This window comes from Dendrobates tinctorius, unplaced genomic scaffold (genome assembly GCF_039654945.1).
Source record: "Dendrobates tinctorius isolate UK_male_01 unplaced genomic scaffold, ASM3965494v1 ptg000023l, whole genome shotgun sequence".
NCBI classification, from domain to species: domain Eukaryota; kingdom Metazoa; phylum Chordata; class Amphibia; order Anura; family Dendrobatidae; genus Dendrobates; species Dendrobates tinctorius.
Window position 1 is genome coordinate 5,920,674 of NW_027361691.1, and position 16,740 is coordinate 5,937,413.

General features: G+C 42.5%; 1 protein-coding gene across 10 annotated transcripts in view; it reads right to left on the reverse strand.

Moving 5' to 3' along the window:
• Positions 1-16,740, reverse strand: part of DLG2 (discs large MAGUK scaffold protein 2) — a 1,750,933-nt gene that overhangs the window by 484,610 nt on the left and 1,249,583 nt on the right. For all 10 annotated transcript variants that reach the window (XR_012231010.1, XM_073569196.1, XM_073569195.1 and 7 more), the window contains one exon: positions 4,670-4,825. Coding sequence is in view for 9 of the 10 variants with exons in the window: in XM_073569196.1 (XP_073425297.1) it covers positions 4,670-4,825 (156 nt within the window). In the remaining variant the exon portion in view is untranslated. The remainder of the gene's footprint in view (positions 1-4,669; positions 4,826-16,740) is intronic.

Genomic DNA, 16,740 nt, shown 5'->3' on the forward strand with positions numbered 1-16,740 from the left:
ACAGTGCACTTCTCACAGTTCAAGATCGGAGTTTTAGAATAATTTTTTTTACATTTTCAGGTTGTGTAAGGATGAAACAACAAATAAATTAAGTATTTTTCTATCTGAGTGCAAGCTCTGTCCTCTGTGGATAAACATGAGATTTTTCACACTGAAGCTTTTAGAGCAGAAATCAGGTCAGAAGAGCATGAAATATTTAAAAAGCCGAAGACATGAGTAATTTGAGGGTCATGAATGTTCTGGACACTGTGTGTGTAATGGACACTGTGAGTATTAACCTTTTAATAACAGTATACATACAGTGGCATGTAAAAGTTTGGGCACCCCTGGTCAAAATGACTGTTATTGTAAACAGTTAAGCAATCTGGAGAAGAAATGATCTCTAAAAGGCCTAAAGTTAAAGATGTCACATTCCTTTGTATTTTAGGCAAAAAAAATATTGTAATTTTTTACATTTTAAAAATTACAAAGAGGACAATGGGTCAATGCAAATGTTTTGGCACCCTTTCAGATGTATGAGCTCAGATAAATTTGACCAAGGTTTTAGACTTTAATAAGCCTGTTGGGTTTATGGCTTGTTCACTATCATCGTTAGGAAAGGCCAAGTGATAAAAATCTCCCAGCTTTATAAAAACCCAGCCTCTTCTAACCTTGTGCCAGAAATCAGCAGCCATGTGTTCATCTAAGCAGCTGCCTAGCACTCTGAAAATGAAAATGGTGGAGGCCCACAAAAAAGCAGGAGAAGACTATAAGAAGATAGGAAAGAGCAACTTGAAAATGCTTTTCTCAAATCAAATTGTAATTACGAAATGGCAGTTAACAGGAACAGTTGAGGTCAAGATAAGATCTGGAAGACCAAGCAAAATTTGAGTGAGAGCTGCTAGAGAGGCAAATCAGAATCCAGCCTTTACTGCAAAAGACCTCCACAAAGATTTAGCAGACTCTGGAGTTGTGGTACATTGTTCTACTGTTCAGAGATACCTGCACAAATATGGGCCTCATGGAAGAGTCATCAGAAGAAAACCTCTCTTGCGTCCTTCACCATAGAATTTCACTGTTAGAAGTAAGCAAAAGAAGATCTAAACAAGCCTGATTTGGTAAACAAGTCCTGTGGACTGATGAGGTGAAGCAGAACTCTTTGGCCACAATGATCAAAGGTATGTGTGGAGAAAAAAAGGGCATATGAAAAGAACATCTCACCAACCACTAAAGGGGTATTCCCATCTCAAAGATCCTATTTCAATATGTACTAGGTGTAATATTAATAATATTAGTAATTACCTCCAATTAGATATTCCCTATAGTTTTTTTTTTCAGTTGTATAGCTCTCCTCATCTGTATGAGGAGAGCTTCCAGACAGGATGGTTATGCAGTCAGTGCGCATAGAACTCAGCCATGTGCAGTGCAGGAGTGAGGTGGACGGGCAGGCACCTTCTTCGCAGGCTCTAACTATACACGCCACCGAGAACCCGGCAAACAAGAATCCCTCAAACAAGAATTGAAAGACTCTTGTCTGGCTACAAAAAGTGTTTATAAGCTGTGAAACTTTCAAAAGGGGGCGCTGCTAGGTACTAACCATGCAGGGTGTCCAAACTTTTGCATTGGCCCATTTTCCTTTTTGTAATTTTTAAAATCTAAAAAATGACAATATATATATATTTTCTTTATCTATCAAAGTAGTGGGAGCCATAAAATAGATAGTGCAAGCTCCCCCTTATGACAACCTTTGTAGGAAACTTGTCTCCTCTTTGGGGGGAAACTCCTGAAAATTTCGGGAGAGTCTGTAGGATTCTTTTTTTTTGCCTATTTTAGAATGGACCTTGGACGGGATCAGAGGAAGACACCACAAAGGCATAGCCATAAGTTCAATACAAGTTTTTATGATGAGCTCTAATTAATAATAGCACCTTTGAAGAAAGTCCTCAATTCCTCTGCAGCACCCCCACAGGAGAAATTAGGCACTACATCATATCTCCCAACCGTCCTAAATTCGAGTGGACATTTCTTGATTTGGGGAGCTGTTACGTTGTTCCATGAGTTATGTCCCAATTTCAACCATATCTGAGTCTTTATGACACAGAGACATGATGGTGTCACTAGATGCCTGGCTGTGCAAAGCCACAAACAGCACAGGCCGGAGAGACTCATTGTGAGAATGAGGCCGAGGTTTGTTTTTAGTCAGTGCACTATTGTGAGTGTAAAGAAGGGGGACCATTATGTTGGGGTGCTATGGGAGTATCATAGTGTGTGAGGGGAATAGAGCGGGCATCATAATGTGTGAGGAACATTGTGGTTGCATCATGTGTGAGAGGCATCAAAATGTGAGGGGCATAGAGCGGGCATCATAATGTATCAAGTACATTGAGGGGGCATGAAAATGTGTGGGCATCATGTTTGCGGGGTATATTAGGGTTACCATAATGTGTGAGGAGCACTGTGGGAGCGTCATAATGTGTGAGGGGAAATTTGGGGGCATCATATTGTCCAATGGGTCACTGTGAGGGGCACTACATTGCATCATAATGAGTGAGGGGCACTGTGGGGTATGGTGGCTTGTGGGGGCATCATACTGTGTGGAACATCATAGTGTGTGTATGGGGGGCTGTGATGGGCGTCATGATGTGTGAGGGGTACTGTGAGACAACATAAATTGTGGGGGGCATTATGAGGGCATCAGCCTCTGAAGGTGGGGCACTGTGTGAGGCATCATAATTATTTAATAAAATAATGGGATGCATTAAAAGAGTACACTTAGAATACTGTGTACAGTTCTGGTCTCCGGAGTATAAGAAAGACATAGCTGAACTGGAGCGGGTGCAGAGAAGAGCGACCAAGGTTATTAGGGAACTAGGGGGTCTGCAATACCAAGACAGGTTATTACACCTGGGGTAATTTAGTTTGGAGAATCGAAGGCTTAAGCCCCCGTTACACATAACGATGTCCCAGCGATCCCACCAACGATCCAACATGGATGGGATTGCTGGGACATGTTAGACAGCCCCTCCAGCAATCAGGACCAGAGATCAAGCTGGTATCCAACCTAAACATCGGGTTTTAAGAGCTGCGCGGCTCTTAGAAACCCGATGTTTACGTTGGATACCAGCGTGCAGCGTCGCTCATCGCTGGCTCCCGCTGCCACACGCAGCGATGCACGCTGGCCAGCGGGAGACCAGCGATGAAAAAACGGCCCAGGACGATCCAGCATGATCAGCAATACCCGGCGGGGGGGGCGATCGCTGCTGGATGTCACACACAGCGATATCGTTGTGTGTAACGGGGCCTTTTGGGGTGATCTTATTACAATGTATAAATATATGTGGGGACAATACAAAGACCTTTCTAATGATCTTTTTACTCTTAGACCTGTGACGGGGACAAGGGGGCATCCTCTACGTCTGGAGGAAAGAAGGTTTAAGCATACTCACAGACGCGGATTCTTTACTGTAAGAGCAGTGAGACTATGGAACTCTCTGCTATATGATGTTGTAATGAGTGATTCCCTACTAAAATTTAAGAAGGGACTGGATGCCTTTCTTGAAAAGTATAATATTACAGGGTATATACACTAGTCTCCTTAACATTGCGTTGATCTAGGGAGCTAGTCTGATTGCCGTATGTGGAGTCGGGAAGGAATTTTTTTCCCCAATGTGAAGCTTACTGTTTACCACATGGGTTTTTTTTGCCTTCCTCTGGATCAACATGTTAGGGCAAGTTAGGACAGGATATGGGTTGAACTAGATGGACTTAAAGTCTCCCTTCAACCTTAATTACTATGTTACTATAATTAGTGATGAGTGAGTATACTCGTTACTCGAGATTTCCCGTGCATGCTCGGGTGATCTCCGAGTATTTGGAAGTGGTCAGAGATTTAGTTTCTGTCGCCGCAGCTTCATGATTTGCGGCTACTTGACAGCCTGAATACATGTGGGAATTCCCTAACAAACAGGCAACCCTCACATGTATTCAGGCTGTCAAGTAGCCGCAAATCATGAAGCTGCGGCGACAGAAACTAAATCTCTAAGCACTTCCAAATACTCGGAGGACACCCGAGAAACGAGTATACTCGCTCATCACTAATCATAATTTGTGAAGGGTATTGTGAGGGCATCAGCCTGTATGTGGGGCATCATAATGCAAGAGGGGCATTGTGAGGTATCATAAATTGTGGGGGGCATTTTTTGAGCATCAGTCTGTTTGGGGGGCACTGTGTGGGACATCATAATGCGTGAAGGACACTGTGAGCCATCATAAATTCATAAATTATGAAGGGTATTGTGAGGGCATCAGCCTGTGTGTGGGGCATCATAATGCGTGAGGGGCATTGTGAGGCATCATACATGGGGGGGGCATTGTTTTATCAACAGCCTGTTGAGGGGAACTGTGTGTAGAACTACACGGGCATCATAAATAATGAGCGTATCATACGGTGTGGAGGGGCTTCATAAAGTTGTCATACTGTGTGGGATGCATTGCATTCCATGGGGCCATGAAAGGGCTATTGTAATGGGGGGACCATAAGGGGCTTCACTAGGGTTAATATGCTGGGATTTAATGGGTTTTCCAAACAGAAAGCTGGGACTTCACAGACCTGAATATAACTCATGATTCCTTAATGGGGTATTTGAAACATTTTGTAAGCCTGAGACCCCCATAAAATGGTGATTCTCACCTGGAAATTTCTGATTCTGGAAGCAGGCCTCCATGGAAATGAGGATACGGAGATGTGAGGAGGAAGCTTTTGTCACATTCTACCGGGGAATAATGCCTCGGAGAGGAAGGTTTGTCACTGAGTTTATTGACAGTGCTGTATACCGGCTCCGGAGACCTAAAAGAGAGAAATACAATAGAATACAGAGAGTTACAATAAAGTAAAACAAATCCCCAAAAGTGACTAAAGAAGCATTTACTACTATAGACGCTCCTCCAACCCTAGGAGATACTAATCCTGAGGTCGTCCTCAACTCTCAAATTGTTAAAAATTATTTAGCCATATCTACGGTGAGTATTTATGCTTCTGTTACAACCTTTATTGTTGATACAGAAAGAGGAATGTAGCGCCAGTGCAAGAAAATCCATTAGCTACAAGGAGAAATCGTCTCATACTGATCTACCATTGAGGTCAATGGGTGTAAAATCTCTATGCAGTGAGCTCCCCCTAGTGGCAGCCTTCCCATGAAAAATCTGTCAGCTGGGTGCACCCAAAATAAGTCGACGCACTTGGATCCCCCCTTCCCTTTTGGAAATGCTGTGGACGTCTCTGCAGACAAGTAATCTATGGCAATATCTGGCACTGGCAGCCATATTGACTGCAAACGACCAAATGTGGCTGCTAACCAAACATGGAAATCATTCCTAATATCTGGGAGGTTTAGCTTCCCTGTACATATGGGGCAAAACCTTACATATTCTGCAGAGAGGGATTTGGGAACCCATTGGAGTTCATCTTTTAGACTGGTTGCTATGGACAAAAGCTTAACTTTCTTAGCAACCAATCAGAGTTCATCTTTCATTTTTCCCACATCTGTTTTGAGTGCTGATTGGTTGCTAAGGACAACAAAGAGAGCTGACAGAGAGTATTGATAAATGAGGCCTATGCCTCGCCATGAAGCCTGAGACGTACAATGGAAGACTCAGGCTCTAATAATACCTTATTATTAGAGGGAAATAGGATTCAGCAAGGACACCAGAAAACAATACAAACATAACGTTGTGTCAGGTGGACGCCCCTTTAAATTGATTGTCACAATAGCTTGACAATAAAAATACATAACCTGGTTAAAAAAAATATGGACCCAGGTTTATGGTAATGCAGTAGAGAGCTGCTAGATGGACATGAGCATGTGGCCATGCATTGAAACCTCTTCCTAAATCATTACAACATGGAGCGCGAATGACATCGGCATTTAGGTGGCGTGACGTCGGTGCCCACCACCTCCCCCTTTGTGCAACACAAATGTGGGGTGCCAATGAGTTACCATGGCAGAAAGTGGCCTGCTGAAAGCATATGTTGGCGCTATCATAGTATACAGTGGGTTCTGAAAGTATTCATACCCCTTTAAATTTTTCACTCTTGTTTCATTGCCGCCATTTGGTAAATTCCAAAAAATAATATTTTTTTTTTCTCATTAATATACACTCTGCACAACATCTTGACTAAAAAAAAACAGAAATGTAGAAATTTTTGCAAATTTATGAAAAAAGAAAATCTGAAATATCACATGGTCATAAGTATTCAGACCCTTTGCTCAGATACTCATATTTAACTCACATGCTGTCTATTACCTTGTGATCCTCCTTGAGATGGTTCTACTCCTTCATTGGAGTCCAGCTGTGTGTAATTACACTGATAGGACTTGATTTGTAAAGGCGCACACCTGTCTATAAGAGACCTCACAGCCCACAGTGCATGTCACACCAAATGAGAATCATGAGGTCAAAGGAACTGGCCAAGGAGCTCAGAGACAGAATTGTGGCAAGGCTCAGATCTGTCCAAGGTTACAAAAGAATTTCTGCAGTACTCAAGGTTCCTAAGAGCACAGTGGCCTCCATAATTCTTAAATGGAAGACGTTTGGGACCACCCAAAGTCTTCCTAGACCTGGCCGTCCAGTCAAACTGAGCAATCCTGAGAGAAGAGCCTTGGTGAGAGAGGTAAAGAAGGATCCCAAGATCACTGTGGCTGAAATCCACAGATGCAGTAGGGAGATGGCAGAAAGTTCCACAAAGTCAACTATCACTGCAGCCCTCCACCAGTCGGGCCTTTATGGCAGAGTGGCCCAACGGAACCTCTTCTCAGTGCAAGACATATGAAAACCCGCATAGAGTTTGTTAAAATACACATGAAGGACTCACAGACTATGAGAAATAAGATTCTCTGGTCTGATGAGACGAAGATAGAACTTGTTGGTGATAATTCTAAGTGGTATGTGTGGACAAAACCAGGCACTGCTCATCACCTGCCCAATACAATCCCAACAGTGTAACATGGTGGTGGCAGCATCATGCTATGGGGGTGTTTTTCAGCTGACAGGGACAGGACGACTTGTTGCAATTGAAGGAAACATGAATTCGGCCAACTACAGAGATATCCTGGATGAAAACCTCTTCCAGAGTGCTCTGGACCTCAGACTTGGCCGAAGGTTCACCTTCCAACAAGACAATGACTCTAAGCACAAAGCTAAAATAACAAATGAGTGGCTTCGGAACAACTCTGTGACCAGTCCTGACTGGCTCAGCCAGAGCCCTGACCTAAACCCAATTGAGCATCTCTGGAGAGACCTGAAAATGGCTGTCCACCAACGTTCACCATCCAACCTGACGGAACTGGAGAGGATCTGCAAAGAAGAATGGCCGAGGATCCCCAAATCCGGGGGTGAAAATCTTGTGGCATCATTCCCAAGAAGACTCATGGCTGTACTAGCTCAAAAGATGGTTCTACTCAATACTGAGCAGAGGGTCTGAATACTTATGACCATGTGAGATTTCAGTTTTTCTTTTTTAATAAATTTGCAAAAATTTCTACATTTCTGTTTTTTTTCAGTCAAGATGGGGTGCAGAGTGTACATTAGGGTGACCGCAAAAAATCGATGTCGGAATTTTGTCCGTCTGGACCCCACAAAACGATTCCCCTTTCCAGATATTGAGAGAGCCAAAATTTGAGCTCGATCAAACGACGTTAACCCGTGCCGCTCGTCGCTCAAAGTTTGAAAAAATCCAAATTGAGGTTTTTTAAGATTTAGGTATTTTGCATAGTCTGTTAGACTATAAAGAATGTGACAACAACATTGCAGAAATAGCCCTGACCAAATTTTCGAACCATTTGTGGTATTTGAATGCAGAGTTGGTGGGATTATCGTTTTTTGATCCCACCATTACAGACAATGAAAAGTGGTTAATGGCTAATAAATTGCTCAGTAGCACAGATGAACCATCAGAGCACGCTAGGGTTGTAAATCCAAAAGTTAGCAAAGAAAAATTAAAAGAGGTAGGAAGTAACCGACTTTAACGACCTTCTGACAAAAGATGAAGAACAAAAGCAATATGTCCTGCAAGTTGTAAGCAAATGCCGAGCATTATATTCTGACGTTTCAAAAACTACTTTAACAAAAGCTCTAGAATAGATTAGATAACTATGTAAAATTATCAACTCATGTAGGTTAGCGTGCTCTGATGGTTCATCTGTGCTACTGAGCAATTTATTAGCCATTAACAACTTTTCATTGTCTGTAATGGTGGGATCAAAAAACGATAATCCCACCAACTCTGCATTCAAATACCACAAATGGTTCGAAAATTTGGTCAGGGCTATTTCTGCAATGTTGTTGTCACATTCTTTATAGTCTAACAGACTATGCAAAATACCTAAATCTTAAAATACCTCAATTTGGATTTTTTTCAAACTTTGAGCGACGAGCGGCACGGGTTAACGTCGTTTGATCGAGCTCAAATTTTGGCTCTCTCAATATCTGGAAAGGGGAATCGTTTTGTGGGGGCCAGACGAACAAGATTCTGACATTTTTCCCCCCCCATATGAGATCCGGTCACCCTAGTGTACATTAATGAGAAAGAAAAAAACTTTTTTGCATTTACCAAATGGCTGCAATGAAACAAAGAGTGAAAAAATTAAGGGGGTACCCACTGTACCCGTGAAGTTCAACTACAGGCTGGGCTTCATTGGAGACCATGATTTATTTTCACTATGTACTTCAACATTCAGTATTGCTGCATCGGTAAACATCAGCTCTATCAAAATATAACATTTATTAACGTATAAGATAAATGCCGCAAAAAGAAAAAGAAACACTAGAATTGCCGTTTTTGCACTTCCCCAAAAAAATGCAATAAAACACAGTCAAAATGTCATATGTTCCCCAAAAGGGTACCAACAAAAACTGCAGCTTAGAATGTAAAAAAACGAGCCCTCACCAAGTTCCACCCCACTTGGATTTTTTTTCCCTTTTTCAGTATATTATATGGCAAAGTGAATATTGCCTATGAATAAGGACATTTGCCCAAAACACGTAAGGTTTTCTATGTTTTTTTCATCCTTTTTTTGTTATTTTTATATGATGTTTTAATACATTTTTTATATTTAAATTTTTTGTTGGTGCTGGAATTTTTCCTTGCAATTTTTCTCTCATATATCACAGGTGCCAGGAAGACAGAGAACTTAATTTCTTCAATTTCTTCATCGTCAGTGTCCATGTGAATCGGACTGCACTCGGATGCTCTGCTAGAACTTTTTTCTTTAATCTTTCGGTATCCTACGTCTACGTACACATAGCAAAAAAACATATAATTGCAAAAAATATAAAGAATACGGCCTAACTCCTTATGTCCGAATCTACAATACAATGCACACAGTAGATTGGGAATAAATTGCCCTCACAAAATTGACAGATAATTCCATGAGCCATGAAATCAAGGAGGATTTCTGCTGACGTCCACGAATCTGCAGGACATGGACATAGTACATGCAAATCAGTGATTGCAGAGCACAGGGAAAGCAGTATGTAAGCAATAAATGTTGTGTTCCAGACCATATTAATATTTTCCTCGCCTTGTCAGTTACCTTTATGACCTTTCTCCATATTTGCCAACTCTCCCGGAATATCCAGGAGGCTCCTGCTAAAAGAAAAGTCCTCTCAGACTCATAGAAGAATTGGCAAGTCTACAGGGTGGCACCAACTCTCCAAGACCTCCCCAAAGTTTGTGGAGGAGGTCTGTCAAAAATGTGGAGGGGACGGGAAAGAAGCATGAATGGGTGTGGATATGAGTAAAAATTTTCAAAGGTGGGCAAAGCGTGCCACATGCAGAATCCTCCCAAAGGGGTACAAAGTGTGCCACACACAGAGTCCTCCCAAAGAAGTACAAAGCGTGCCACACACAGAGTCCTCCCAAAGAAGTACAAAGCATGCCACACACAGAGTCATCCCAAAGAAGTACAAAGCATGCCACACACAGAGTCATCCCAAAGAAGTACAAAGCATGCCACACACAGAGTCATCCCAAAGAAGTACAAAGCGTGCCACACACAGAGTCCTCCCAAAGAAGTACAAAGCGTGCCACACACAGAGTCCTCCCAAAGAAGTACAAAGCGTGCCACACACAGAGTCCTCCCAAAGAAGTACAAAGCATGCCACACACAGAGTCATCCCAAAGAAGTACAAAGCATGCCACACACAGAGTCATCCCAAAGAAGTACAAAGCATGCCACACACAGAGTCATCCCAAAGAAGTACAAAGCGTGCCACACACAGAGTCCTCCCAAAGAAGTACAAAGCGTGCCACACACAGAGTCCTCCCAAAGAAGTACAAAGCGTGCCACACACAGAGTCCTCCCAAAGAAGTACAAAGCATGCCACACACAGAGTCATCCCAAAGAAGTACAAAGCATGCCACACACAGAGTCATCCCAAAGAAGTACAAAGCATGCCACACACAGAGTCATCCCAAAGAAGTACAAAGCGTGCCACACACAGAGTCCTCCCAAAGAAGTACAAAGCGTGCCACACACAGAGTCCTCCCAAAGAAGTACAAAGCGTGCCACACACAGAGTCATCCCAAAGAAGTACAAAGCGTGCCACACACAGAGTCCTCCCAAAGAAGTACAAAGCGTGCCACACACAGAGTCCTCCCAAAGAAGTACAAAGCGTGCCACACACAGAGTCCTCCCAAAGAAGTACAAAGCGTGCCACACACAGAGTGCTCCCAAAGAAGTACAAAGCGTGCCACACACAGAGTCCTCCCAAAGAAGTACAAAGCGTGCCACACACAGAGTGCTCCCAAAGAAGTACAAAGTGTGCCACACACAGAGTCCTCCCAAAGAAGTACAAAGCATGCCACACACAGAGTCATCCCAAAGAAGTACAAAGTGTGCCACACACAGAGTCCTCCCAAAGAAGTACAAAGCGTGCCACACACAGAGTCCTCCCAAAGAAGTACAAAGCGTGCCACACACAGAGTCCTCCCAAAGAAGTACAAAGCGTGCCACACACAGAGTCCTCCCAAAGAAGTACAAAGCGTGCCACACACAGAGTGCTCCCAAAGAAGTACAAAGCGTGCCACACACAGAGTCCTCCCAAAGAAGTACAAAGCGTGCCACACACAGAGTGCTCCCAAAGAAGTACAAAGCGTGCCACACACAGAGTGCTCCCAAAGAAGTACAAAGCGTGCCACACACAGAGTCCTCCCAAAGAAGTACAAAGCGTGCCACACACAGAGTGCTCCCAAAGAAGTACAAAGCGTGCCACACACAGAGTCCTCCCAAAGAAGTACAAAGCGTGCCACACACAGAGTGCTCCCAAAGAAGTACAAAGCGTGCCACACACAGAGTGCTCCCAAAGAAGTACAAAGTGTGCCACACACAGAGTCCTCCCAAAGAAGTACAAAGCGTGCCACACACAGAGTGCTCCCAAAGGGGTACAAAGCGTGCCACACACAGAGTCCTCCCAAAGGGGTACAAAGCATGCCACACACAGAGTCCTCCCAAAGGGGTACAAAGCGTGCCACACACAGAGTCCTCCCAAAGGGGTACAAAGCGTGCCACACACAGAGTCCTCCCAAAGGGGTACAAAGCGTGCCACACACAGAGTCCTCCCAAAGGGGTACAAAGCATGCCACACACAGAGTCCTCCCAAAGGGGTACAAAAGCGTGCCACACAGAGTCCTCCCAAAGAAGTACAAAGCGTGCCACACACAGAGTCCTCCCAAAGGGATACAAAGCGTGCCACACAGAGTCCTCCCAAAGAAGTACAAAGCGTGCCACACACAGAGTCCTCCCAAAGGGGTACAAAGCGTGCCAGATGCAGAGTCCTCCCAAAGAAGTACAAAGCGTGCCACACACAGAGTCCTACCAAAGGGGTACAAAGCGTGCCACACACAGAGTCCTCCCAAAGAAGTACAAAGCATGCCACACACAGAGTCCTCCCAAAGGGGTACAAAGTGTATCACATGCAGAGTTCTCCCAAAGAAGTACAAAGCGTGCCACACACAGAGTCCTCCCAAAGGGGTACAAAGTGTATCACATGCAGAGTTCTCCCAAAGAAGTACAAAGCGTGCCACACACAGAGTCTTCCCAAAGGGGTACAAAGCGTGCCACACAGAGTCCTCCCAAAGAAGTACAAAGCGTGCCACACACAGAGTCCTCCCAAAGAAGTACAAAGCGTGCCACACACAGAGATCTCCCAAAGGGATACAAAGCGTGCCACTTGCAGAGTCCTCCCAAAGGGATACAAAGCGTGCCACACAGAGTCCTCCCAAAGAAGTACAAAGTGTGCCACACACAGAGTCCTCCCAAAGGGGTACAAAGCGTGCCACTTGCAGAATCCTCCCAAAGGGATACAAAGCGTGCCACACAGAGTCCTCCCAAAGGGGCACAAAGCGTGCCACTTGCAGAGTCCTCCCAAAGGGGCACAAAGCGTGCCACTTGCAGAGTCCTCCCAAAGGGATACAAAGCGTGCCACACACAGAGTCCTCCCAAAGGGGTACAAAGCGTGCCACACACAGAGTCCTCCCAAAGGGGTACAAAGCGTGCCACACAGAGTCCTCCCAAAGGAGTACAAAGCGTGCCACACACAGAGTCCTCCCAAAGGGGTACAAAGTGTATCACATGCAGAGTTCTCCCAAAGAAGTACAAAGCGTGCCACACACAGAGTCCTCCCAAAGGAGTACAAAGCGTGCCACACACAGAGTCCTCCCAAAGGGGTACAAAGTGTATCACATGCAGAGTTCTCCCAAAGAAGTACAAAGCGTGCCACACACAGAGTCTTCCCAAAGGGGTACAAAGCGTGCCACACAGAGTCCTCCCAAAGAAGTACAAAGCGTGCCACACACAGAGTCCTCCCAAAGAAGTACAAAGCGTGCCACACACAGAGATCTCCCAAAGGGATACAAAGCGTGCCACTTGCAGAGTCCTCCCAAAGGGATACAAAGCGTGCCACACAGAGTCCTCCCAAAGAAGTACAAAGTGTGCCACACACAGAGTCCTCCCAAAGGGGTACAAAGCGTGCCACTTGCAGAATCCTCCCAAAGGGATACAAAGCGTGCCACACAGAGTCCTCCCAAAGGGGCACAAAGCGTGCCACTTGCAGAGTCCTCCCAAAGGGGCACAAAGCGTGCCACTTGCAGAGTCCTCCCAAAGGGATACAAAGCGTGCCACACACAGAGTCCTCCCAAAGGGGTACAAAGCGTGCCACACACAGAGTCCTCCCAAAGGGGTACAAAGCGTGCCACACAGAGTCCTCCCAAAGGAGTACAAAGCGTGCCACACACAGAGTCCTCCCAAAGGAGTACAAAACGTGCCACACACAGAGTCCTCCCAAAGTAGTGCAAAGCGTGCCACACACAGAGTCCTCCCAAAGAAGTACAAAGCGTGCCACACAGAGTCCTCCCAAAGGGGTACAAAGCGTGCCACTTGCAGAGTCCTCCCAAAGGGATACAAAGTGTGCCACACACAGAGTCCTCCCAAAGGGGTACAAAGCGTGCCACACACAGAGTCCTCCCAAAGGGGTAGAAAGCGTGCCACACACAGAGTCCTCCCAAAGAAGTACAAAGCGTGCCACAGAGAGTCCTCCCAAAGAAGTACAAAGTGTGCCACACACAGAGTCATCCCAAAGAAGTACAAAGCCAGCCACACAGAGTCCTCCCAAAGGGGTACAAAGTGTGCCACACAGAGTCCTCCCAATGGGGCGCAAAATATGCAATAGGTAGTGTCCTCCCTACAGGGTGCAAACGGCAGGCAGGACCATGGGGTGAAGGAACCTGGAGGATCAGGGCAGCCAGGTTACTACACCTATAGTTCTATAACTTTCAAATAACAGATGAAACTCCATAATAGATGACATTTAGGGTGACCTCTCCTCTCGCAATGGAGAACAACTTCTTGGTAGGAATCTGTGATGAGCCCTTTCATTTCAGTGGGAACTATGTACTGCAAGCAAATGTAACACATAAGGTAGGAGTACAGTACTCCCTTTGTCAAGAGGAGAACATTCCAAGAATAAATGTCTAAAGTAAATAAGCAAGTCCAATTGGAAATTAATCTCGTGGCAAAACACAGGTAAAGTCAATTTCAAGTGCTACATTGCACAGAAGTAAAAATAATAGATAAATCCAGGGAGATAACAATGTAAAGAAGAAATGTCCTGAGAGTAAAATGGTTCCAGCAATGACATCAGCTACTATTTATAAGATTATCACAATAATATTCTCTGGCAACAAATAATAAATGGTATCATATCTAAATATTTGTAATATTCATAAAGAGAATAACAAGTTCCTGAAACCCCCCCCACAAAAAACAAACTGCCGTACTTCATCATTCCAGTAGATGGCGATACATACTCAATATTCTGACTCATAATAAAGCAATTCCCCTTAATTACTGGTAAAATATGATATAATATTTAAATCAATACAACTAAAAAAGCAAAATAAAGATATTTAATTTTATATTTATGATTTTCATTTTATAGAGGAATAGAAAGCCTTATAGGATATATAGTACGCAAAACTAGGTTTCAGTACTTCAAGCAAAAATTATTACAAAAAGCTCAGCTCAGTAAAATATATTCTTCAGCTAATTTTTTCCTTGAAGATGTTTTATTCTTGTAGTTATATTCTTGTACATAGGAGCAGTATTATAGTCGTTATATTCTTGTACATAGGAGCAGTATTATAGTAGTTATATTCTTGTACATAGGGGGCAGTATTATAGTAGTTATATTCTTGTACATAGGGGGCAGTATTATAGTAGTTATATTCTTTTACATAGGGGCAGTATTATAGTAGTTCTATTCTTGTACATAGGGGCAGTATTAAAGTAGCTATATTCTTGTACATAGGAGCAGTATTATAGTAGTTATATTCTTGTACATAGGGGCAGTATTATAGTAGCTATATTCTTGTACATAGGGGCAGTATTATAGTAGTTATATTCTTGTACATAGGGGCAGTATTATAGTAGTTATATTCTTGTACATAGGGGGCAGTATTATAGTAGTTATATTCTTGTACATAGGTGCAGTATTATAGTAGTTATATTCTTGTACATAGGGGCAGTATTATAGTAGTTATATTCTTGTACATAGGTGCAGTATTACAGTAGTTATATTCTTGTACATAGGTGCAGTATTATAGTAGTTATATTCTTGTACAGAGGGGCAGTATTATAGTAGTTATATTCTTGTACATAGGGGCAGTATTATAGTAGTTATATTCTTGTACATAGGGGCAGTATTATAGTAGTTATATTCTTGTACATAGGTGCAGTATTATAGTAGTTATATTCTTGTACATAGGTGCAGTATTATAGTAGTTATATTCTTGTACATAGGTGCAGTATTATAGTAGTTATATTCTTGTACATAGGTGCAGTATTATAGTAGTTATATTCTTGTACATAGGGGCAGTATTATAGTAGTTATATTCTTGTACATAGGTGCAGTATTATAGTAGTTATATTCTTGTACATAGGTGCAGTATTATAGTAGTTATATTCTTGTACAGAGGGGCAGTATTATAGTAGTTATATTCTTGTACATAGGAGCAGTATTATAGTAGTTATATTCTTGTACATAGGGGCAGTATTATAGTAGTTATATTCTTGTACATAGGTGCAGTATTATAGTAGTTATATTCTTGTACATAGGTGCAGTATTATAGTAGTTATATTCTTGTACAGAGGGGCAGTATTATAGTAGTTATATTCTTGTACATAGGGGCAGTATTATAGTAGTTATATTCTTGTACATAGGGGCAGTATTATAGTAGTTATATTCTTGTACATAGGTGCAGTATTATAGTAGTTATATTCTTGTACATAGGTGCAGTATTATAGTAGTTATATTCTTGTACAGAGGGGCAGTATTATAGTAGTTATATTCTTGTACATAGGGGCAGTATTATAGTAGTTATATTCTTGTACATAGGGGGCAGTATTATAGTAGTTATATTCTTGTACATAGGAGCAGTATTATAGTAGCTATATTCTTGTACATAGGGGCAGTATTATAGTAGTTATATTCTTGTACATAGGTGCAGTATTATAGTAGTTATATTCTTGTACATAGGAGGCAGTATTATAGTAGTTATATTCTTGTACATAGGGGGCAGTATTATAGTAGTTATATTCTTGTACATAGGAGCAGTATTATAGTAGTTATATTCTTTTACATAGGGGCAGTATTATAGTAGTTATATTCTTGTACATAGGGGCAGTATTACAGTAATTATATTCTTGTACATAGGGGCAGTATTATAGTAGTTATATTCTTGTACATAGGGGCAGTATTATAGTAGTTATGTTCTTGCAGACAGGGGGCAGTATTATAGTAGTTATGTTCTTGCAGACAGGGGGCAGTATTATAGTAGTTATATTCTTGTACTTAGGGGCAGTATTATAGTAGTTATATTCTTGTTCATAGAAGCAGTATTACAGTGGTTATATTATTGTACATAGGAGCAGTATTGTAGTAGTTATATTATTGTACCTATGGGGCAGTATTATAGTAGTTATATTCTTGTACATAGGAGCAGTATTATAGTAGTTATATTCTTGTACATAGGGGCAGTATTATAGTAGTTATATTCTTGTACATAGGGGGCAGTGTAATAGTAGTAATATTCTTGCACACAGGGGGCAGTATTATAGTAGTTATATTCTTGTACATAGGGGCAGTATTATAGTAGCTATATTCTTGTACATAAGAGCAGTATGATAGTAGTTATATTCTTGTACATAG